At 33.5% G+C, this 26,473-nt stretch overlaps 1 protein-coding gene and 1 long non-coding RNA gene across 2 annotated transcripts in view; both read right to left on the reverse strand.

Annotated features, from left to right (window-relative positions):
• The window catches only part of LOC309499923 (uncharacterized protein), a 389,370-nt gene that overhangs the window by 319,457 nt on the left and 43,440 nt on the right, over nucleotides 1-26,473 (reverse strand). The window contains exons 6-8 of the mRNA XM_082171466.1: nucleotides 16,947-17,139; nucleotides 14,283-14,444; nucleotides 13,904-14,077 (exon numbers count right to left, since the gene is read on the reverse strand). Coding sequence (XP_082027592.1) covers nucleotides 13,904-14,077; nucleotides 14,283-14,444; nucleotides 16,947-17,139 — 529 coding nt within the window. The remainder of the gene's footprint in view (nucleotides 1-13,903; nucleotides 14,078-14,282; nucleotides 14,445-16,946; nucleotides 17,140-26,473) is intronic.
• LOC309512680 lies at nucleotides 21,904-25,655 on the reverse strand. The gene is made up of 4 exons (XR_014211135.1): nucleotides 25,244-25,655; nucleotides 23,243-23,415; nucleotides 22,103-22,322; nucleotides 21,904-21,929 (listed from the first exon to the last, which is right to left on the reverse strand). It is a non-coding gene; the product is annotated as an uncharacterized lncRNA (long non-coding RNA).

Raw genomic sequence — 26,473 nt, forward strand, 5'->3', positions numbered from 1 at the left:
AACGGACAGATGCGTGCTGTTATGTAGCTACAGCTGGCAAAAAAGACTGTTTAACCCTCTGAGGTCGGCAAACGCGCCCCCGCGTTTTGCTGGATTTTCTTCACATTGTAGTACAATAAACTTAAATTACTCCGTCATTTTAGGGTTATACAGAAAAAAGAAATATAAAATAAGAATCTGTGATATTTCTACTTTTGTATGTGTCCACTTACAATCAAATCAAAACATTGTGCTTTTGTAAAATAAAGAAAATAAACAGGGTGTGCGTTCTGCCTCTCCGTCGCGGTGAACTTTTTTTTTCTTGAGCACGTCTATAAACTGAAACAAAACTCAGCGAATACTTGTCACACATTTATGAGCCATATACCTTTATACACATTTAAGTGTGTGCTTTTAAATGATCGGATTCAAACTGAAAACAAATATTCTCTGTTTAAGTAATTTGTATAAAACCAACAGGATGTCCAGTATCTCAAACGCTTGCTAATTACTTTTAATTCGACCACGCCCATTCGCGCAAAAGTGATTCACATGCAAATCGTCCACATGGGACGCGAACGCCCTCGTTACCTCAAACACAAAACACCAAAAAACTTCACAAGTCTCTGCTTTTCGTCGAGTTTGGAAGACACGTCTGAGCTTACATTGGATTTACCCCCAGAAGAAGAAGAACACGATTTGAAGACAAGAAAGATGTAAGGTAAGAAATTCTTACTTATTAGTTTATGGTATTGTTGCATAAACTTCACATTGCAGTTGAACTGTTGCTAGATATATGGTGAATATTATACTATTTAGACCCGTGTTTACTGTTAAATACTGTTTGTGGATATCTGCTCAAACATAGATATGTATAACCATAATGTTTAATATTTTGGAGCGCGCTGTGGGTTTGAATGTATCATATTTTGGAGCGCGCTGTGCGTTTGAATGTATCATATTTTGGAGCGCGCTGTGCGTTTGAATGTATCATATTTTGGAGCGCGCTGTGGGTTTGAATGTATCATATTTTGGAGCGCGCTGTGGGTTTGAATGTATCATATTTTGGGGCGATTGCGTTTGAAAGGAAAAATGCACCAAACATTAGGCTTTATGTTTTTACTATTATCTCATTTCATATCATCATAACGAATGGAAACATTTGAAGTAACATAAGATAATCAATATATTTTTCTCTAGCATTGTTACTGAAATCTTTTGGAAGATTTATAGGCTGCTATAGGTTATTGTTATAATTATTTTATGCAGTACTGCACATAGCGTATGCCTACAAGGCACAACAAACATGGTGTTCATTATATTATATATTGTTGGAAACATTTGTGTGTGTGTGTGTGTGTGTGTGTGTATTCTGTGAATTTTAAAAAGCAATTTTAACCAGAAAAATCTAAAATGTATTCCCAAAATCGTGCAGGCCTAGTTTCTCTTGATACCAGTATGTTCACTTTTTTTCTTTTCTTTCAGGGACCAGATGCAACTGAGTCCTGCTGACTTCAACATTCACATGAGTCTCTGTACATGAACATGGTAAAGTGAAAATCAAACACCTTGGAAATGAAAGGTATGAACAATGTTTTTAGGAATGGCACAAAGGTCTCTGTCTTTGGATCATTGTTTTCAATGTGCTCTTTTGTCATTTGTTGTGTATTTTTGGATTATGTTGTGTTGTAAATAAATCCAAACAATCTAAAAGCCATTCTTTTTTAAATCTCCTCATTCTTTGTGCAAGGTTGCTCTGAATGACAGGGCCTGATCGCTCCTATTAGGGCAGTTAGGGGAGTGTCTTTGTCTTTCTCAGGTGTTGAAGGCTTACATATTCATGAGATGATCACGCCTCTTCGCATATGGCTCTTCACACAAAACACGTCTTAGAAATTTTTAATCAATATATTGTCTTATCTGAATGAGCAGTCAGGGTGATTTTCACATAGTTTTGGAGCAAATATTCTAGGCTACGTGATACAATTTTCAAAAGTCTTGTGAAGAAATAATCAGTATGGGTTTCATGGCCTTATTTCAGTGACAATTTTTTTTGGTATTATCACAAACCACGCATAAATGTCATTATCTCAAAACTACAAACTTTTACATACATGCTGCTGATATATTATTGTAGCAGAGTTTGTGCTAAATACAGTGTAATAAGACTTTAGCCATGACAATGTCACAAGTAACAGAAATAAGCACAAACACCTCCAGAGCCAGAAAACAGCTCAGACCCCAGAGGGTTAAATATGAATCGCGTCTCTATGTATGAATGAATGAACGCACAGATGCGTGCTGTTGTGGAGCTACTACAGCTGGCAAAAATACTGTTTAAAAATGAATCGCATTTCTGTGTGTGAATGAATGAACAGCTTTTACCAAACTCTATTGCTATACTGAGATGAGTAAAAATCAGATAGATTATAAAGTTTTTACTGTAAAATACTGCCACATCAAATAAGCTTATAATGTTGCCAATTTCTGCTCATATGAATTGAATTACGTATGATAAAATGTATACTTTAGTTTTTACAAAGAAAGATTACACGGGAAATATTGTTACAATTTTAATTGTTGTTGTAATTGTATAACCTTTTTAATAAAATAGCCCAAAAAAAAAAAAATATATAGTATAAAAAATATAAAAAAAAAAAAATATATATATATATATATATATATATATATATATATATATATATATATATATATATATATATATACACACAAGGATAGATGTAAACAAAATCTTAAAAAGGTCAATATAAGCCTTCTCTTTAAATAATTTGATTATGCTTTATTAGTGACACATTTGGGTAGAGAATATATTCCAAATCTGAAAATACAGTATGAGAACAATTAACTGCACAATTACTAGAAATGTTTACCTTGGATATTATACAATTTGCAAGCACAATTTGTGACAAATTTGGGGAGAGGTAACATATTCCAAAACTGAAAATACAGTATGAGAATTAACTGCACAATTACTAGACATGTTTTCCTTGGATATTATACAATTTGCAAGCACAATTTGTGAAAAAATAAAAATTAATTGAGATGCTTCCAACTGTGAACCAATTTGGTAGAATATATATATATATATTAGGGCTGAACGATATCGACAAAATTTCATATCTCGATTTTCATGCCAGATATCTCGATATCGATACAATACGATATGACTACGGGTTCGGTGAAAACGAAGCATTTCTCAGAAAAATAAAAAGATCATAATACAAAAAAATGTGGAAAGTATAGTTTATTTTAGGTTTCAAACATATAAATTCACATAAGTACTAAAAAAACAATACATTTAGAGTTTGTAAAATACACACTGATGTCTATGGAAGAGGTAATAATAATCCTTTCCATTATAATTCGACACGTTTTTTCATATCAGATACACATTGTGTAAGTAACTTCAATGTTTACTCTATTCTATTCCCAGTTCACCAGCCACTTACTTTTTAATATTTCGGGAGAAGTGGATGAATTCACGTGTTGTAAACAGAGGTTGTAAATCCAACAGATCCGATTCTCTGAACTGCGTCTGCGGCACAAACTAACACGGCGGCGCCCATCGCGCATACAGCTCAACTAACGCGATCGTTATAAAGGTGTTTAAACAACAATATACTTCCACTTGCATGTATTTGACAATCGGAATATCAGATATTTCATGCCATAGCTAACACATTTGTGAATATTCTGAATAAAAAAGGAAAAATGACATAAAAGCAGATCATCATTCATTCAGCGCTGTTGCTGCTGCGGGTGTGTCACGTGACAAGCAATGACGTGTCACCATGGAAACGCCACCCCCCCCCCCCTCACAATATAGTTCCCACGTCCCTGGTAGTGTGCGCGCGCTGGCTTTAGGTGCATTCAAGGGCACTCGTAAAACTGATGTTTGTTGTGACTGCCAGAGTTGTATGCAGGGCGAGCGCGGAGAGGGGAAATCTATATCGTCTATATCGTTGCTTTTTCCGATAGTAATATCTTGAAAGTTCATATCTAGATATAGATACGATAACGATATATCGTTCAGCCCTAATATATATATATATATATATAATATATATACATATATATATATATATATATATATATACATATAGTGAGGAAAATAAGTATTTGAACACCCTGCTATTTTGCAAGTTCTCCCACTTGGAAATCATGGAGGGGTCTGAAATTGTCATCGTAGGTGCATGTCCACTGTGAGAGACATAATCTAATAAAAAAAAATCCAGAAATCACAATATATGATTTTTTAACTATTTATTTGTATGATACAGCTGCAAATAAGTATTTGAACACCTGTCTATCAGCTAGAATTCTGACCCTTTTTGGTCATAATTCCACTAAACGTGTTTGGAGGAAGAAGAATGATGAGCACCATCCCAAGAACACCATCCCTACTGTGAAGCATGGGGGTGGTAGCATCATGCTTTGGGGGTGTTTTTCTGCACATGGGACAGGGCGACTGCACTGTATTAAAGAGAGGATGACCGGGGCCATGTATTGCGAGATTTTGGGGAACAACCTCTTTCCCTCAGTTAGAGCATTGAAGATGGGTCGACGCTGGGTCGACGCTGGGTCTTCCAACATGACAATGACCCGAAGCACACAGCCAGGATAACCAAGGAGTGGCCCTGTAAGAAGCATATCAAGGTTCTGGCGTGGCCTAGCCAGTCTCCAGACCTAAACCCAATAGAGAATCTTTGGAGGGAGCTCAAACTCCGTATTTCTCAGCGACAGCCCAGAAACCTGACTGATCTAGAGAAGATCTGTGTGGAGGAGTGGGCCAAAATCCCTCCTGCAGTGTGTGCAAACCTGGTGAAAAACTACAGGAAACGTTTGACCTCTGTAATTGCAAACAAAGGCTACTGTACCAAATATTAACATTGATTTTTATACATACATTGTGATTTCTGGATTTATTTTTTTAGATTATGTCTCTCACAGTGGACATGCACCTACGATGACAATTTCAGATCCCTCCATGATTTCTAAGTGGGAGGACTTGCAAAATAGCAGGGTGTTCAAATACTTATTTTCCTCACTGTATATATATATATATATATATATATATATATATATATATATATATATATATATATTAGGGCTGTCAAAAGATTAATCGTGATTAATCGCATCCAAAATAAAAGTTTGTGTTTAAATAATATATGTGTGTGTACTGTGTATAATTAAATTTGTATCTAGAAATACACACACATGCATGTATATATTTAAGAAAAATGTGTTATTTATATATAAAAAATATATTTATATATAATATAAATGATCTATAAATATATACAGTATATGTATGCAAATATTTCTTAAATATACATGCATGTGTGTGTATTTATATATACAAAATAATTATACACAGTACACACACATATATTATTTAAACACAAACTTTTATTTTGGATGCGATTAATCGCGATTAATCTTTTGACAGCCCTAATATATATATATTGTAGCAACAATGACATCTGCTTTTCACATTAAGTGAATCATGTGATGTCGAACACATCTTCTTTGTCCAAACAGCGCTGGTTAATAATTCCCCACGGAATAATTCACCAGCGCCGGGGTGTCTGTCGCCCCCCCAGTTCAGCGCGGACTCCCTGTGACTTATACAGCCTCATGACACACACACACATACACACACACACACACAAACATCCGTTGTGTTTAACTCAACATTCTTTTAATGTGTGTAACTCAGACGTGTATCTGAACTTCCTGTATGTATGTGTGATTAATGTTGTTTTGATCATATAGTTATGATCTTCGAGTGTTTGGCTCTGAAATGTATTTCTGAAGAATGTTCTCCCAGTAGAATCGCATTCCGTAACCCGAGCTCATTGGCAGGTCATAAAATTTGACCACAGAGCTATCCAGCCCTATGCATGAGATAACAGGGTCGCAACATTCCAACACACACACACACAAACACACTCTGGACTTTGAAACAGAAACCCCCTACAGAAAAGGACTTTTACCCATAAAGTCACTCTTAAATGTACTAAATATATAAATGTGTGTGTTAAGAGGTGTGTGTAAACCATAGGAAAGCATACATGTCCTATTTGTAACATTAATAGAACTGCAAATGCCTATACAAATGCATAATAATGTATCTTTGCATTGCTACAAAGCCTATATTCTATTTTTGATATCTCTGTAATCCTCTCCAGCTAACGGAGTTGAATTCCGATAGCAGAATTCAGTGATGCACATTGTTTTATAAGTTCATATGTCTGGAGAAAATCCTCTCAAGTTAAAGTCAATCATGACTCATTCGAGTGGGTGTGTCTAACCGGACAAAGGAATCTTCCCGCTCGAAAAATCTCGACAGCTGATTCGTCCTACACGAAGGAGGGGACGGCACATGGGACACTGATAAAAGTCCAAACCCTCTCATCCAACTCTCTCTCTCACTCATCCAACTTCTCTTGACCCTCTTCCTCGGCGCAGCGCTTCTCCAAAGGAACATCTGGAGGAGGCCCTGGCCTTCTCCATCGAGCGAGCACATGTTCGAGTCGTAGCTGCGTCCCTTGCAACTAAGATTTCCAGCCTCTCCCATCCCGGGAGACGAATCTGAACTTTCTCGGTAACGTTAAATTCAAGTGAGCCTTTACATCGTCTTGCGAAACGACCCAGAAGACGAAGCTAGACGCAAACCAGCCGGACACGCGCACGCGCGCCCCCCTCTTCAGCCTGACCAGAAAGAGCACTCGCAAGTATATTGATTCCTATAAAAGCTGTTCCAGGTGTCTAGGTCTTAGGTCTGTGAACTAAGTTACCCTCTATCTTCCCTCTATATCTTTCTTCCTTTCATTTCATTTCATTCTGATCACGCTATGTTTATGTTTTTGTTCGGTTAAATGTTTGTTTGTTTGTTTGCATTTTTACGTACGTTTATGTTTGTAGTTTATATAATCTCTAGTGTGTGCCATTTTATTAATAAATCCATTTATACTTTTAATTGTCTCTGTGTTTGAAAACCCACCTTATAAAGTCAATGAAATTTTAAAGATCTAAGCTACAAGCTCGATATAAACTACATTTAGTAGTTCTTAATTCAGAAACTCAGTAAGTTTGATATTCGTGGCCAGAAGATAAAACTTTCTTGGAGTTTGAAAAGGGATACCCCCTTCTTAACTGTAATGATCAGACAGTACAGAACAAGGTAATCTCGATAATTGATAAAATAAATGTACATGTGACTTATGAATTATGACCATGAGTCATATTTATTAATATTTCCAAAATTCCCTATATTCTTGAGCTAATTCACATTTACCCCGAGTCGTTATTGTTACAATATATATATATATATATATATATATATATATATATATACATACAGTCGTCGTCAAAATTGATGGCACCCCTGAAAATTTGATAAAAAATGGCTGTAAAAAATAAAAGTTTTCTTCTATAATGCCTGATAAGTTTGGAGAACAACTGATAGGAGATCAGAGACCATTCCTCCATAGAGAATCTCTCCATATCCTTCAGATTCCCAAGTTCATGTTGGTGTTTCTCCTCTTCAGTTCACCCCACTCATTTTCTATAGGGTTCAGTTTAGGGGACTGGGACGGTCATGGCAGAAGCTTCATTTTGTGCTCCGTTATCCATTTTTGTGTTGATTTTGATGTTTGTTTTGGACTGTTGTCCTGATGGAAGATCCAACCACGGCCCAGTATAAGATTTCTAGCAGAGGCTGTCAGGTTTTGATTTTTTATCTGTTTGTATTTGTTAGAATCCATAATACCATGTATCTGAACAAGATGTTCAGGACCTCCAGCAACTAAATAGGCCCACAACATATAAGATCCAGCAGTATATTTAACCGTAGGCATGGGGTACTCTTCATCCCTGTTTGCACCAAACACATCTGCTGGGTTTGCTGCCAAAAAGCCCTTTTTTTTCGTTTTATCTGCCCACAGAATCCAGTCCCTTTTGAAGATCCAGTCGTGTCTGACAACTGAATATGCTGGAGTTTGTTTTTGGAGGAGCGAGGAGGATTTTTCTTGAAACCCTCCAAAACAACATGTGGGGATGTAGGGGTTGTTTGATAATTTTTTTTAGGCTTTCTGACCCCAAGACTCAACTAATCTCTGCAATTCTCCATCTGTGATCCTTGGAGAGTCTTTGGCCACTCAATCTTTCCTCCTCACCGTGCATTAAGACAATATAGACACACGTCCTCTTCCTGGCAGATTCGTAACATCTTTAGTTGATTATAACTTCTTAATTATTGTCCTGATGGTCAAAATGGGGATTTTCAATTCTTTAGATATTTTCTTACAGCCACTTTCTATTTTGTGAGGCTCAACAATCTTTTGATGCACATCAGAACTATATTCTTCGGTTTTACTCATTGTGATGGATGATTCAGGGAATTTGGCCTTTGTGCTTCCTCATATTTAAACTCCTGTGAAACAAGAAGTCATAGCTGGACAATTTCATGTTCCTAGTGACCCTGGTGTGCTAAAAAAAGGTAAATATTAATGGGAATATACTTCAGAGATATTTTTCTCATAAAAAATTCTAGGGGTGCCAAAAATTATGGCCAGCGTGTTTTGGAGAAAAACATTTATTTCATAATGTGATTTACCCCCCAATTTCAATTATTTTACTTCAATGAAAGGTTAGATTTTTGTGATTTTTTTTAATGAAAGATCAAAAGGATAAACGATGCAGATTTATTTTTTACAGCCATTTTTTATCATATTTATCAGGGGTGCCATAAATTTTGACCATGACTGTATATATATATATATATATATATATATATATATATATATATATATATATATATATATATATATATATATATATATATTGCTCTTGCATTCTTTCTTGTGGCTCAGTGACAAACCTGAATGAATGGCTCATTAGTATGCGGGCCCCATTGTCTCCTGAGGTGTGAACTACTCAATATGCATGATGGTGTTGGATCGTTGACGCCTTTTGCGCATATTGCATTTCCAAACAGAAAGTGTCTTGCAAAATTTAAATCAATGTATTGTTTTATGTGAATGATAAGGCAGGATGATTTTCACATCATTTTGAAGAAAAAACTCTAGGCGACAACATCCATCAGTCAAAAGTCTTATTGACACATATTTAGTATGTGTTTTGTGGCCTTCTTTCATTTTTAGTTTTTTTCAATAACCATGCATAAACATTATTCTCTCAAAAATACAAACATGTACATACATGTTGCTCACATATTATGGTAGCCCTGTTTGTGCTAAATAGAGTGTAATTACACCTTTGCCATTAATATATTTATAAGCAACTGAAAAAAGCACAAATGTCAGGGCATGTCAGAACATCTCAAGGACCCCAAAAACCCCTTAGACCCCAGAGGGTTAACAAGCAGGTTGTTCATTACCACGGCAACTGCTCTCGTGTCATAATGAATGCGAGTTTCATGTTTAAAAAGTAACTATACATAAGAGACAGAAAGATAATAACTATACATTATTTAAGGTTATTTCTATTCGTTACGATATTGATATATGAACTGTTGTTGTCAAGTAAGCTTCATGCTTTCCCCGTTGCGAACATGCACTCCTCTAAACTGTAGCCTACGGGTGCCGCACTGCTCTAGTTGACTGCTGCGCCTTTCCCCCCAAAAAATATCACGTTAACAACAACCCTTTAGAAAACGTAATGTTTCTTTGACATATCTCAGTCTCACGCACGCTGCATGCGAGTTAACCACGCCCACTTATTTACATGTCGCGGTATCACGGAATGAAAAAATCTGTTACGGTTGACATTTTCTACCGCGGTAACGATATATACCGTCATACCGGCCAGCCCTATTTGAATGTATCAGATTTTGGAGCACGCTCTGCGTTTGAATGTTTCATATTTTGGAGCGCATTCTGCATTTGAATGTATCATATTTTGGAGCGCGCTCTGCATTTGAATGTTTCATATGGAGCGCGCTCTGCGTTTGAATGTTTCATATTTTGGAGCGCGCTCTGCGTTTGAATGTATCATATTTTGGAGCGCGCTCTGCGTTTGCATTGTGTGTGTGTGTATTCTGTGAATTTTAAAAAGAAATTTTAACCAGAAAAATCTAAAATCTATTCCCAAAATCGTGCAGCCCTATAGTTTCTCTTGATATCAGTATGTTCACTTTTTTTTTTTTTTTTTTTTTTCAGGGCCCAGATACAACTGAGTCCTGCTGACTCTTACACAAAACACGTCTTACAAATTTAAAATCAATATATTGTCTTATCTGAATGAGCAGTCAGGGTGATTTTCACATAGTTTTGGAGCAAATATTCTAGGCTACGTGATACAATTTTCAAAAGTCTTGTGAAGAAATAATCAGTATGGGTTTCATGGCCTTATTTCAGTGACAATTTTTTTGTATTTTCACAAACCACGCATAAATGTCATTATCTCAAAACTACAAACTTTTACATTCATGCTGCTGACATATTATTGTAGCAGAGTTTGTGCTAAATACAGTGTAATCAGACTTAAGCCATGAAAATGTCACAAATAACAGAAATAAGCACAAATGTCAGAGCATGTCAGAACACCTCCAGGGCCAGAAAACACCTCAGACCCCAGAGGGTTAAAATATACGCTATTTGAAATAACAGCCATTTCGAGCAGCGCCTGCAATTTCGCAACTCTGTCGCATCTCTCTGCCGCCCTTCCACTCACGTCACTTTTTTTAAATTCCCTACAGCGCGAAACAGGAGTCCTGCAAACGCGGTGCCGAGGAGCTTGTATGTAATCAGAGGACAAATGGCTCCTTAGTTTCTAAATGGTTTGGGTACAAGATGATCGCGTTGAAAATAAAGGCGTTTGTCTAGCGTTAGAAGCTCATTTGAAACATTGCTGCGGCTCATTTAAGAAAATGACAGCTCCGAAGAGACGCCGCTTTAGTTTGAGGTAGTGCTAACATAATAAAGAAAGATGATGATCATCATCACCTTATCTGTTACCACTGAAATCAAGCACTGTATCACACAAGTTGCAACTTACATCTGTGTCATTCTTTTTGGTGAAATGGTCCCACACACTACTTTTCTTTGCACGCTTCATCCTATCGTCTGCCCTGGCTCTAACCTCGAGTGTTTTAGCCTGTAGCCTTTACTTTTCGCAAACCCTGTGAATGCGCGAACCCAAACGCTGTGACCTCGAGCCAAATGTTTTTATTGGTTTATTAAGTATAAACAGGTGAGTTATGAAAAATTGAGTGTGAGGGATTTGTTCACTTCACACAAAAAGATCTTGGAATGAGATGGCTAACTGTAGTAACGTTTAGTTCACTGTCTATAACAGCCTAATTTAGAGATCACTTTTCTTTTCTTTTTAACCGACTACCAACAACTTTGATCGGTTAACGTTGATACGATCAACCATCGGTCAAACGGTCATCGGTTAACATCCCTAATAATAATAAACAAAGTATACAACTTTTGAAAGGTCCAAGGCAGGGGTGTCCAAACTCAGTCCTGGAGGGCCACTGTCCTGCCTAGTTTAGCTCCAACCCCAATTAAACACATCTGAACCAGATAATCAAGTCTTGCTAGCCCTTGATTATCTGGTTCAGGTGTGTTTAATTGGGGTTGGAGCTAAACTCTGCAGGACAGTGGCCCTCCAGGAGCAGGATTGGACATCCCTGGTCTAAGGGATTAGTGTCAATATACAGTCTCTATTTTACGATATACATGCTCCAGCAACAGTAATATAGTCATTTTATGTTTACTCCTGCCAGGAGTAAACATAACAACAAGCAAAAGCAAGATTAATCCAATCTGTTGCACTAAAATGTCCATGAAAGTGTCCAGTGGAAAACATCCAACAGCACTTTTTGTCTAGAAAAGCATTAAATCCATGAAATATTGATATATTACACATAGTTTATGCCATATTTCACCTGAACAATCTGCCCTCCATCGTTGTTTTTCAAGAAATTATGCAATCTGAGCAGTGTTTATGTTGTAAAACTGTACTGGACGTGTTAGAGAAGAAGTGAGGAGGAGAACGACACAGAGAGTGATGTCAGCGGCAAAATCATATCAATGGCTCATTCGGTATGCAGTGACACCTGCCATCAGCAGAATGTCAGTGAATGCATTGAGACAAAAGATTGTTTTTTGGACACTGAATGCTGTCTGCTGCTTGAATGACTAGCCATCAGTGTAGTATTTGTGAATGTTGTGAGACAAAAGATAATGACTGTCAATCAACTTGGTTTCTGTGTATGTATGGCAATAAAAAAAACTATTTTGGAGGCTGTAAAACCCTGTTTTTGTAAATAGGTTATATGTGAATTTAGTTATGATGGAGCTAAAACTCAAGTGCACTGTTTGATGACAAAGTTTTTAAATAAAATGTTTAACATCATAAAATTTTATCTTTTTAAAGAACAAATTCATTTATAATAGTTTAATTTATACTATATTTCTATTATATTAATTCTAAAACCAAATAGAATTAGAAAAATAGAGCTTCAATTGTCTTACTTCAAAAGATACCACAACTATGCACATACTCCAAACAGTTCAGGAAAGACAACCATTTGAGTCCAGGCATGTGATTTTTATAGTTTGGGTTCAAAAGGTGGTGCAGTTAAAGGTGTTAAAACATTACCTTACATTAGTCAAAGGTGACTTCTCTTTTTGGTTATGTCTTAGGTAGACTGCATGTTGTCAGTAGCTAATAGCATCTGTCACACTAATGTGTGGTTGGCTTATGGGCTCATGAATAATAATCACTTTTGCTTTGCCAAAATTAAAGATTATCACTTTTTCAAAGTTAGCTAACTGGAGTGAGAGACCAGTGGGCAGATAATTCTGTTTGGTCTTAAAGCCTTCCAAGCATTCCACAAGACAAAATAATAACTTGATTTAGACAAATGATCCTGTTCAAAAGTAAATACTCTTGGATATTTTTAGTATCTGTTTCCTCCCCAAGCATCAATTACTTTTTGTGATACTTGTCAAAAACATGTAATCATCACCTGTATCAGAATAGAGCACATTTACATTTGTCCACACCAAGTGCCGTCTGTATCCAGAAAAATTATAACAGTGAAGCTGCCCACTGTACTTATCAAAATTTAGTTGAATACCCCCTTAAGTACCTCAGTATGTTGAGTTGACAGTTTAAACTGTTCAGTCCAACACAGAGCAGCGTCACACCTGAATCCTGCAGGTCATTGTTACTCAGGTCCAGCTCTCTCAGGAGAGAGTTTGGTGATTGTAGAGCTGTAGCCAGAATTTCACAGTGCTGATCAGTGAGATTACAGGCTGTTAATCTGAAAAACGTGACTTTGGTTAAAAGGCATGCTGGTGTACACATCAGATTTCAAGAGAACATTGATTAACCAGCTTCACCATAAAAGATAATCATTCCATTTTAACAGCACGGTATCACGATACATTTCTAGTATCAGTATATAGATCAACACTAGACGATGACATAAGCGGGATAATATATGGCTAGGTGTGTATTATACTATTTTAATGCACTTTGCTTCGTGTCAAGTGGTACTTTGCCTTAAAATTGTGTAATGCACTTTTAGTCGAGGATTATGAATTACATATTTACAAATGGCAATATGCAAATTACTGTTAAATAACTGTCTCTCTCTTCACATGCAGTTATGTCAGCTATGTGCATCACTGTTAAATTACTGTCTGTTTGTTATAAATATAAGTTTGGATTTTTGAGCAGTCTTTTTTGTGAGAACCAAGAAAATCTATCTTGACAACACAGAGCAGACATGATGAATGTACACAGCAGATATGATGAATGTTACTGCTCAATATATAAAGTACCTTCTGAATCCATCTAAATGATAACAGTGAAGCTAGCCACTGTACAAAAATGAGTTGAATATCCCCTTAAGTACCTCAGTATGTTGAGTTGACAGTTTGGACTCTTCAGTCCAGCACAGAGCAGCTTCACTCCTGAATCCTGCAGGTCATTGTTACTCAGGTCCAGCTCTCTCAGAGAGGATTTTGATGATTGTAGAGCTGAAGCCACAATTTCACAATGCTGAGCAGTGAGTTTACAGGCTGCTAATCTGAAAAATGTGACTGGTTAAAGGCATGCAGGTGTACATCCACATTAGATTTCAAGGCATCCTTGATTAACCCTCTTCACCATAAAAGAAAAAGCTGGTTTACAATTCACTCTCTGTTCTTTACAGCAGGAAGTTGAAGTAATTAAAAAATAATAAGAAAAACATCAGACAGTATGGTTCTTAACATACATTCTGTTTAACATACCTGAGTTTGTGCAGATGTTTCAGTGTATCAGAGAGTAGCTTTAGTCCTGAATCTCCTGGGTGATTGTAGCTCAGATCCAGCTCTCTCAGGTGTGAAGGGTTTGAACTCAGAGCTGATGCCAGAGCAGCACAACCTTCCTCTGTCACCATACAGCCAGATAATCTACAACAACAGTAAATGTTAATGTTAGTGTGCTTCATTTTTACAAATGTTTTAGATTTATTTCTAGGATTTGTGATACAGCAGCAGGGACAAAGGATATGGGATGCGGAGGGTCCTGCAGCACCCTTTATACAGGACTGTAAATACAACAGTGCAAAAAAACTTCAGGAAGAAATCACTACATTTTAAGTTTTGCCTATGACATTTAATTGTTAAATCTGATTTCATTAAAAAAATAATTATCTGAGTCAAGCTTTGATATTGGACCACTGTTTATGATAAAACTGGTTTGCAGTGACATTCATTTCTTAATTTATGCCATGTGTGCAAAATCTGTAATTTTTATATTTAGAATAGAATAATTAAGTTCTTTCATAATCACTTATATCTGCTCCGATTTATTTGTGTTCACACAGCTTCACTGAACAGCGTCCGTTAGAGCTAGTCCATTAGAACAAACCCAAAGAAACATTTCTACACATGAACAATAAGCTAATAAACACACGATTAAAATGGTATATGGTGTGTGTGATTTTCATGCGAATAAATCATTTGAATAAAGAATGTTTAAATTATACCAAGCAGTTGTGTCGAATAGCTCAATATAAAATGCTAAATATTACATTTTAACTACATAAGAATAAAATCCATATTAAGAAGTTTTTATGTTTGAGCTTATATATCTCCATTTTAATAACAGTCTGAGTAATTCTGAGTCTTGAACTGTAAACTCAAATGTTGGCTTTCTAAATATATGTTGGTTATGTGTCTATTCAGAATGACTTATGAGCAGCAACCTTTTTATTTTGTCATTTATGCCCCAAAGCTGCCAAAACTCCTGTTTTTCCATTTCTGCTACATTGTGATATTACACTGTTGCAGATATTTGCATCTGACAGCCTCAACAACAGTGCCTACTTTAACTTATAAGTTCAGTAGCTTACTGCAACTTTTGAAGTAGTTTTTACAAAGGTTAAAGGTGAACTAAGTAACTTTTTTACCTTAACCGAACAGCTTTTGAGTCATTGGAATAGTTATATGACTTTTTTCGGGTTGAATGGTGGTTGTCTCGCACCCCCCAAGCGCCTGTGAGCCGAAAAACCACCGCGGGCCGCCGGCCCATAGACAGTATAAGAAAGCACCGGCCTCAGCGTCAGGAAGTATCGCGTGATATCAGGTCTCGTGATGTAACGAATTGCCTTACGGCAAAAAAATCTGCTAAAATTCTGTCATTATTGCGCTCCCTCACGCTGTTCGAACCCGAATGAAGACGACGTGTTAAAGAATGTCCTATCTGCTTTGATGTCGTTGATCTATAGCCTCTGGTATCTGAGAGTCGCCAACAAGTTTTTCGACAGTGTTGTCAGATATCTATTCCGAAGCTGTAGGGGGAGCTCTATAGAGAAACCTGCGAGCAAAAAGCGAGAATACAGCAAAGAAATTCCCGAAACTGCATAGCCCTGCTTTAAGAAGTCGGGTAAGATTGGCAGATGTTGTGCTAATATGGCTCATTATGAGGATGTTGGAAATGACACCCTGTCAAACCCAAATGTGAACAGAGTATTGTATCACATTGCGTCAAAAACAAATATAAACCAGTTATAATCAATGTTGCGGTCCACACTTGATGCGGAAAGTAGACAGATGCCTGTTCTATTTCTGACATACTCTACCTGCTTGAGCTACTTCTGACAACAGGACAAATGAATGAGGAATGAAGGCAATCTTTTTAGAATGTTCCCTTTAAGTGTCTGGTTAAAACAATATGTTTGTGTCTCTGTACAGCCTTCAGAAGGACCCCTAGCGTTAGGAAGAATGAGTCATTTATTTTTCATGATGTCCTGGATCGCACCACATGATAATATGTTTGTTTGGAGCATTTCACTGCAGATTGTTTGTTTTAAATGAGGCAGAGATTAATTGTGAGTTCACAAAGAAAATGTATTGAAAGTTGAAACAGTTAAATATATTGGATCTGACAGGAACTATATACAAAGTGTGAATAAACAATTTCATAATCTTTCTGTAAATAATGGTTTCATACGGATAAAAGTTTTCAAAAACATTGCATCCAAAAGTGGGCAGCATTTACACATGTTCCTATGCAATGACATAAGGGTTTTTTAAATAATATAAATAATAAATCATATTTTTGCAAATATATGATTTTGTTTTACTAACTTAATAAACATTAAAACATGAATCTCAAACAACATTTAAAACAAATAAAGTGATGCTATGACCATTTTATTTAGGCTCAAAATGCCATAGAAACTTACATTAGACCATTATAGAAATCTTAAGATAATTCTTATCATAGTTAAAAAAATAAAATAAAATAAAACCTGGGAAGTAGAATATTAAAAGAAAAAGAAAAAAACATTATCTTTCAGGCAATACCGTCAATGTGAAATACTTTATACATTCATCTTCTTAAACATTCTAGAAAAGGAACTGTACTTGGATATTTACATATTGAATGAATCAATGTGAAACACAAACCTCAGTATGTTGAGTTGACAGTTTGGACTCTTCAGTCCAACAGAGAGCAGCTTCACTCCTGAATCATGCATGTCATTGTTACTCAGGTCCAGCTCTCTCAGAGTGGAGTTTGACGATTGTAGAACTAAAGCCACAACTTCACAGTGTTGATCAGTGATATAACAAGCTGTAAATCTGAAAAAGAAGAGCTCTGCTTAAAAGGCATGCTGGTGTCTCCATAAGATTATACAAGTAAATACAGTGCAGAAAATACTCGTCAAACCTCCATTACAAATTCTTACAAACTTTGTTCACATTGTAATATTATTACATCACATGATAGTCACATCGCCGGATGTGCGATGTCATGTATAGGGATCATAGTTGATCCATGATCTGTATAGACCAGCAGCTCCCCGGTTGAGAACGCATGTGGATTATTAGCAAAGTTTGGCCATCATAGAGTGAAAGTTTATCATTTGCATGTGTTTTTAAGTCGAGTCAGGATTCAAAAGCAAGATGACTTGCGCGCTGTTTTCTGTGCGCACACACTGTCTATCTGTTTGTCTTTCTGTCTATCTTCAAACTTATCCTATCTATCGTCAAACTGTTTCTATCTATCTATCTTCAAAACTTTTCTATCTGTCTATCTATAGATATCTATATCTGTCTATCTATCTTCAAACGTTTTCTTTCTTTCTTCCTTTCTGTCTATCTATCTCTTCAAACCTTATCTATCTATCTATCTATCTATCTATCTATCTATCTATCTATCTATCTATCTCTTTCAAACTAATCTATCTTTCTTTCAAACTAATCTATCTTTCTTTCAAACTAAGCTTTCTTTCTTTCTAACTAATCTATCTTTCTAACTAATCTATATTTCTAACTAATCCATCTTTCTTTCTTTCTAACCAATCTCTTTCTTTCTTTCTAACTAATCTATCTATCTTTCTTTCTAACTAACTAAACATCTTTCTTTAAAAAATAATCTATCTTTCTAACTAATCCATCCATCCATCTTTCTTTCTATCTATCAAATTTTTCTTTCTTTGAAAGAAAAAATTGATAGAAAGATTAGTTAGAAAAAATCAAATTTCGATAGAAAGAAAGATTAGTTAGAAGGAAAGAAAGGAAAGAAAGATTAGTTAGAAAGAAAGAAAGATAGATTAGTTAGAAAGAAAGAAAATTGGTAGAAAGTTTTGATAGAAAGAAAAAAAGGAAAAAAAATATAGAAATAAAGATTAGTTAGAAAGAAAAACGTGAGAAAGAAGAAAGATTAGATAGAAACAAAAAAGGAAATAAAGATTAGTTAGAAAGAAAGAAAGAAAGATTGAAAGAAAGAAATAAAGAAAGAAAGATAAGTTAGAAAGAATGAAAAAAGAAAGAAAAATTAGTTAGAAAGGTAGTGTTGCTTTCGTCAACGAAAATTATGACGAAATATTGTCGTCAACGAACCGTTATCACCTGACGAAAACGAGACGAGACGAGACGTAAATGCTGGTCATGTGACGATGACTAAAATACATGTATAATGCAATATCGTTGACGAATAAGAACGAGACTAAATGTGGTTTACAAAATAAAAACTATGCTAAAATGTCTCTTCATTTTCGTTGACCAAAACGAGACGAGACAAAATGTTATAACGTCACGACGAATGAGAGAGTTGTGCGTGAACCCAATAGCTTTGTCGGCTTTAAATTCTGGTTTGCGATCTGGTCACCCGATTATCAGCGAATTTAACAATATTACTCCATTAGTTATTCTATTAAAATGTCTCATTGATATATTTGACACATTCATAATCATTACTTTTGCCGGTTCTTTGTGACAGCTCTAGGCTATGTTATTGGCAGCGTCATCCTCCGGTTACATGAACGCGTCACCGCATCAGCACCAGAACATGGAGATTTTATTTTAGAGAATAATCGCACAACCTATTCGATATTCTATAATTAAATAAACTAATCGAATATCCAAAATTCGTGACTCATCCCTGCATGGAATCTCTTGTTTCTTTTCCCAAATCTTCACTCACGTCTCACCCATTTTCTAAAGGGATTATAAACGTTTCTTCATTGGTTCGCTTTTAATTAGGCCTATTATATTCGTATTCTTTACTGTGGTAAAGTAGAACAACGCTGTAGGACAGATAGATACATTTGTACTTGCATGTCAAATTCTTTTTAACACAGTTTGTGCTTGTTATTAGACATGGTAAGGCGCGTCAAGTTTAGTTATAAAGCGCGTTTCACACGCGCGGGTGATTTTTAGTTTCACTTTCTCTGGCAGCGCAATCTCAAACATAGCCTAAATATTTCGCCCTTGTGGAGGATAAAATTCGCTCTTCAGACCATTTACATCAAGTAGAAAACACGAAGATATCATAAAGAGATCGATGGTCTCTCTCCTGCTCGTGTCCCACATCCCTCTCAAAGCGCAGAGTGGTAGGCTATATCACGCGTCTTTGTGTGGGGAGTTTTTTTTTTTTTTTTTTTTTTTTTTTAAATAACCCCCCAACCACCGCCGGTAGTTGGTCCATTACCGCGGTGGTAAAAAAAAAACTGCCACCGTCACAGCCCTAAATATACTAAATATAATAAGATAACCTTGTTTGAAATTCTATATTGACTGGGTTAAATAGAATTGCATTACTAAAAAGAGACTAAAATACAATTTTAATTGACTAAAACTAGACAAAAATGTCATCAGTTTTCGTCGACTAAAACTTGACTAGACTAAAAAGAGTATGAACGTGACTAAAACTAATAAAAACTAAAACGACAGCTTGACACAAAGACTAGACTAAAACTAAAATGAAAACAGGCCGCCAAAAACAACACTATAGAAAGGAAAGAGAGATTAGTTAGAAAGAAAGATTAGAAGGAAAAGAAAAAATATTAGTTAGAAAGAAAAGTTAGAAAGAAAGAAAAATTTGATAGATAGAAAGAAAGATGGATGGATGGATTAGTTAGAAAGATAGATTATTTTTTAAAGAAAGATGTTTAGTTAGTTAGAAAGAAAGATAGATTAGTTAGAAAGAAAGAAAGATGGATTAGTTAGAAAGATATATTAGTTAGAAAGAAAGAAAGCTTAGTTTGAAAGAAAGATAGATTAGTTTGAAAGACTTTCTTACGTTTTTCTTTCTAACTAATCTTTATTTCTATCATTTTTTTCCTTTTTTTCTTTCTATCAAAACTTTCTACCAATTTTCTTTCTAACTAATCTATCTTTCTTTCTTTCTAACTAATCTTTCTTTCCTTTCTTTCCTTCTAACTAATCTTTCTATCGACATTTGATTTTTTCTAACTAATCTTTCTATCATTTTTTCTTTTTTCTTTCTTTGTAAATAATCTTTATCAAAATTTTCTTTCTTTCTAACTAATCTTTCTTTCTTTTTTCTTTCTAACTAATCTTTCTTTTTTCTAACTAATATTTCTTTCTTTCTAACTAATCTTTCTTTCTATCAAAATGTATTTATTTTTCTTTCTTTCAAACTTTTCTTTCTTTCTTTCTTTCTTTCTTTCTTTCTTTCTTTCTTTCTTTCTTTCTTTCTTTCTTTCTCTTTTTCTTTCTTTCTTTCTTTCTTTCTTTCTTTCTTTCTTTCTAACCAATCCATCTTTCTTTCTTTCTAACTAATCTATCTATTTATCCTTCTATCTAATCTATCTTTCTTTCTAACTAATCCATCTTTCTTTCTTTCTTTCTTTCTTTCTTTCTTTCTTTCTAACTAATCAATATTTTTTCTTTCTCTCTTACTAATCTATCCATCTTTCTAACTAATTAGTCTTTCTTTCATTCTAACTAATCAATCTTTCTTTCTTTCTTTCTTTCTTTCTTTCTTTTTAACTAATCCATCTATATTTCTTGCTAACTAATCTATCTTTCTTTCTTTCTTTTGAACTAATCCATCTTTCTTTCTTTCTAACTAACTAATCCACCAATCTTTCTTTCCTTTCTTTCATTCTAACTAATCTTTCTTTCTATCGAAATTTGATTTTTTCTAACTAATCTTTCTATCATTTTTTTCTTTTTTTCTTTCTTTGTAAATAATCTTTATCAAAATGTTCTTTCTTTCTAACTAATCTTTCTTTCTTTTTTCTTTCTAACTAATCTTTCTTTTTTCTAACTAATCTTTCTTTCTAACTAATCTTTATTTCTAACTAATTTTTATTTCCTTTTTCTTTCTTTCAATCTAATCTTTCTTTCTTCTTTCTTACTTTTTTCTTTCTAACTAATCTTTATTTCTATAATTTTTTCCTTTTTTTCTTTCTATCAAAACTTTCTACCAATTTTCTTTCTTTCTAACTAATCTATCTTTCTTTCTTTCTAACTAATCTTTCTTTCCTTTCTTTCCTTCTAACTAATCTTTCTTTCTATCGAAATTAGATTTTTTCTAACTAAGCTTTCTATAAATTTTTTCTTTTTTCTTTCTTTGTAAACGATCTTTATCAAAATTCTTTCTTTCTAACTAATCTTTCTTTCTTTTTTCTTTCTAACTAATCTTTCTTTTTTCTAACTAATCTTTCTTCTTTCTTTCTAACTAATCTTTCTTTCTATCAAAATTTATTTATTTTTCTTTCTTTCTAACTAATATTTCTTTCTTTCAAACTTATCTTTCTTTCGTTCTTTCTTTCTTTCTTTCTTTCTTTCTTTCTTTCTTTCTTTCTTTCTTTCTTTCTTTCTTTCTAACCAATCCATCTTTCTTTCTTTCTAACTAATCTATCTATTTATCCTTCTATCTAATCTATCTTTCTTTCTAACTAATCTATCTTTCTTTCTAAATAATCCATCTTTCTTTTTTTCTTTTTCTTTCTTTCTTTCTGTTTTAATTATTCTTATTTCTTTTCATTATTTTAATTTCTTCTATGTAAAGCACTTTGAATTGCCATTGTGTATGAAATGTGCTATATAAATAAACTTGCCTTGCCTTGCCTTTCTCTTTCTTTCTTTCTTTCTTTCTCTTTCTAACCAATCCATCTTTCTTTCTTTCTAACTAATCTATCTATTTATCCTTCTATCTAATCTATCTTTCTTTCTAACTAATCTATCTATCTATCTATCTATCTATCTATCTATCTATCTATCTATCTATCTATCTATCTATCTTTCTTTCTAACTAATCCATCTTTCTTTTTTCTTTCTTTCTTTCTCTTTCTTTCTTTCTTTCTAACTAATCAATCTTTTTTCTTTCTCTCTTACTAATCTATCTTTCTTTCTAACTAATTAGTCTTTCTTTCTTTCATTCTAACTAATCAATCTTTCTTTCTTTCTAACTAATCCATCTATATTTCTTGCTAACTAACCTATCTTTCTTTCTTTTGAACTAATCCATCTTTCTTTCTTTCTTTCTTTCTACCTAATCTTTTTCTTTCTTTCTTTCTTTCTTTCTTTCTTTCTTTCTTTCTTTCTTTCTTTCTTTCTTCCTAATCTTTCTTTCTTTCTTTCTTTCTTTCTTTCTTTCTTTCTTCCTTTCTTCCTTTCTACCTACTCTTTCCTTCTTATTTCTATCTATTTTTCTTTATTTCTGTCTATCCTTTCTTTCTTTTTCTCTTTCTTTCTAACTAATCTTTCTTTTTTCTTTCTTTCTAACTAATCTTTCTTTTTTCTTTCTTTCTTTCTTTCTTTCTTTCTTTCTAGCTAATCTTTCTTTCTCTTTCTTTCTTTCTTTCAAACTAATCTTTCTTTCTCTTTCTTTCTTTCTTTCTTTCTTTCTTTCTCTTTCTTTCTTTCTTTCTTTCTTCCTATCTATCTTTCTTTCTTTTAAACTAATCCTTTCTTTTAAACTAATCCTTCTTTCTTTCTTTCTTTCTTTCTTTCAAACTAATCTTTCTTTTTCTTTCTTTCTCTTTCTTTCTCTTTCTTTCTTTCTATCTTTCTCTTTCTTTCTTTCTAACCAATCCATCTTTCTTTCTTTCTAACTAATCTATCTATTTATCCTTCTATCTAATCTATCTTTCTTTCTAACTAATCCATCTTTCTGTTTTTCTTTCTCTCTTTCTTTCTTTCTAACTAATCAATATTTTTTCTTTCTCTCTTACTAATCTATCTTTCTTTCTAACTAATTAGTCTTTCTTTCTTTCATTCTAACTGATCAATCTTTCTTTCTTTCTTTCTTTCTTTCTTTCTTTTTAACTAATCATCTATATTTCTTGCTAACTAACCTATCTTTCTTTCTTTTGAACTAATCCATCTTTCTTTCTCTCTAACTAACTAATCCACCTTTCTTTCTTTTCTTTCTTTCTTTCTTTCTTTCTAACTAATTGTTCTTTCTTTTCTTTCATTCTTTCTTTCTACCTAATCTTTCTTTCTACCTAATCTTTCTTTCTTTCTTTCTTTCTTTCTTTCTTTCTTTCTTTCTTTTTAACTAATCCATCTATATTTCTTGCTAACTAACCTATCTTTCTTTCTTTTGAACTAATCCATCTTTCTTTCTTTCTAACTAACTAATCCACCATTCTTTCTTTCTTTCTTTCTTTCTTTCTTTCTTTCTTTTCTTTCATTCTTTCTTTCTACCTAATCTTTCTTTCTTTCTTTCTTTCTTTCTTTCTTTCTTTCTTTCTTTCTACCTAATCTTTTTCTTTCTTTCTTTCCTTCTCTTTCTTTCTTTCTTTTTTTCTTTCATTCTTTCTTTCTTCCTTTCTACCTACTCTTTCCTTCTTATTTCTATCTATTTTTCTTTATTTCTGTCTATCCTTTCTTTCTTTTTTCTTTCTTTCTCTCTTTCTTTCTAACTAATCTTTCTTTTTTCTTTCTTTCTAACTAATCTTTTTTTTCTTTCTTTCTCTTTCTTTCTAACTAATCTTTCTTTCTCTTTCTTTCTTTCTAACTAATCTTTCTTTTTTCTTTCTTTCTTTCTAACTAATCAATCTTTTTTCTTTCTCTCTTCTTTTTTCTTTCTTTCTCTCTTTCTTTCTAACTAATCTTTCTTTTTTCTTTCTTTCTAACTAATCTTTCTTTTTTCTTTCTTTCTCTTTCTTTCTAACTAATCTTTCTTTCTCTTTCTTTCTTTCTAACTAATCTTTCTTTTTTTTCTTTCTTTCTAACTAATCAATCTTTTTTCTTTCTCTCTTACTAATCTATCTTTCTTTCTAACTAATCTTTCTTTCTCTTTCTTTCTTTCTAACTAACTAACTAATCAATCTTTTTTCTTTCTCTCTTACTAATCTATCTTTCTTTCTAACTAATTAGTCTTTCTTTCTTTCATTCTAACTAATCAATCTTTCTTTCTTTCTTTCTTTCTAACTAATCCATCTATATTTCTTGCTAACTAACCTATCTTTCTTTCTTTTGAACTAATCCATCTTTCTTTCTTTCTTTCTTTCTTTCTTTCTTTCTTCCTAATCTTTTTCTTTCTTTCTTTCTTTCTTTCTTTCTTTCTTCCTAATCTTTCTTTCTTTCTTTCATTCTTTCTTTCTTTCTTCCTTTCTACCTACTCTTTCCTTCTTATTTCTATCTATTTTTCTTTATTTCTGTCTATCCTTTCTTTCTTTCTCTCTTTCTTTCTAACTAATCTTTCTTTTTTCTTTCTTTCTAACTAATCTTTCTTTTTTCTTTCTTTCTTTCTTTCTTTCTTTCTTTCTCTTTTCTTTCTTTCAAACTAATCTTTCTTTCTCTTTCTTTCTTTCTTCCTATCTATCTTTCTTTCTTTTAAACTAATCCTTTCTTTTAAACTAATCCTTCTTTCTTTCTTTCTTTCTTTCAAACTAATCTTTCTTTTTCTTTCTTTCTCTTTCTATCTTTCTTTCTTTTTCTTTCATTCATTCTTTCTTTCATTCTCTTTCTTTCTTTCTTTCTTTCTTTCTTTCTTTCTTTCTTTCTTTCTTTCTTTCTTTCTCTTTCTTTCTTTCTAACCAATCCATCTTTCTTTCTAACTAATCTATCTATTTATCCTTCTATCTAATCTATCTTTCTTTCTAACTAATCTATCTTTCTTTCTAACTAATCCATCTTTCTGTTTTTCTTTCTTTCTTTCTCTCTTTCTTTCTTTCTAACTAATCAATATTTTTTCTTTCTCTCTTACTAATCTATCTTTCTTTCTAACTAATTAGTCTTTCTTTCTTTCATTCTAACTGATCAATCTTTCTTTCTTTCTTTCTTTCTTTCTTTTTAACTAATCCATCTATATTTCTTGCTAACTAACCTATCTTTCTTTCTTTTGAACTAATCCATCTTTCTTTCTTTCTAACTAACTAATCCACCTTTCTTTCTTTCTTTCTCTTTCTTTCTTTCTTTCTTTCTCTTTCTTTCTTTCTTTCTTTCTTTCTTTCTTTCTAACTAATTGTTCTTTCTATTCTTTCATTCTTTCTTTCTACCTAATCTTTCTTTCTACCTAATCTTTCTTTCTTTCTTTCTTTCTTTCTTTTTAACTAATCCATCTATATTTCTTGCTAACTAACCTATCTTTCTTTCTTTTGAACTAATCCATCTTTCTTTCTTTCTAACTAACTAATCCACCATTCTTTCTTTCTTTCTTTCTTTCTAACTAATTGTTCTTTCTTTACTTTCATTCTTTCTTTCTATCTAATCTTTCTTTCTTTCTTTCTTTCTACCTAATCTTTTTCTTTCTTTCTTTCTCTTTCTTTCTTTCTTTTTTTCTTTCATTCTTTCTTTCTTCCTTTCTACCTACTCTTTCCTTCTTATTTCTATCTATTTTTCTTTCTTTCTGTCTATCCTTTCTTTCTTTTTTCTTTCTTTCTCTCTTTCTTTCTAACTAATCTTTCTTTCTCTTTCTTTCTTTCTAACTAATCTTTCTTTTTTCTTTCTTTCTTTCTAGCTAATCTTTCTTTCTCGTTCTTTCTTTCTTTCAAACTAATCTTTCTTTCTAATCAAGCTAGCATAATGCTAGCAACATGCTAATCAAGCTAGCATAATACTAGCAACATGCTAATCATGCTAGCATCATGCTACCAATATGCTAATTAAGCTAGCATCATGCTAGCAAAATGCTATTCAAGCTAGCATCATGTTAACAACATGTTAATCAAGCTAGCATAATGCTAGCAACATGCTAATCAAGCTAGCATAATGTTAGCAACATGCTAATCATGTTAGCATCTAGCTAAAAACATGCTAACAACATGCTAATCATGTTAGCATCAAGCTACCAACATGCTAATCAAGCTAGCATCATGCTAACATCATGCTAATCAAGCTAGCATCATGCTAACAACATGCTAATCATGCTAGCATCATGCTACCCATATGCTAATTACGCTAGCATCATGCTAGCAAAATGCTATTCAAGCTAGCATCATGTTAACAACATGTTAATCAAGCTAGCATAATGCTAGCAACATGCTAATCATGTTAGCATCTAGCTAAAAACATGCTAGCAAAATGTTAATCATGCTAACATCTTGTTAAAAGCATGCTAGCAACATGCTAATCATGCTAGCATCATGCTACCAACATGCTAATCATGCTAGCATCATGCTACCAACATGCTAATCATGTTAACAACATGCTAATCATGCTAGCATCATTTTAACAACATGTTAATCATAGTAAATCATGCTGGAATGTGGTCAATCGTAGTAAATCAT

The sequence above is a fragment of the Leuciscus leuciscus genome (genome assembly GCF_965113295.1).
Source record: "Leuciscus leuciscus genome assembly, chromosome: 1".
Lineage (NCBI taxonomy): Eukaryota > Metazoa > Chordata > Actinopteri > Cypriniformes > Leuciscidae > Leuciscus > Leuciscus leuciscus.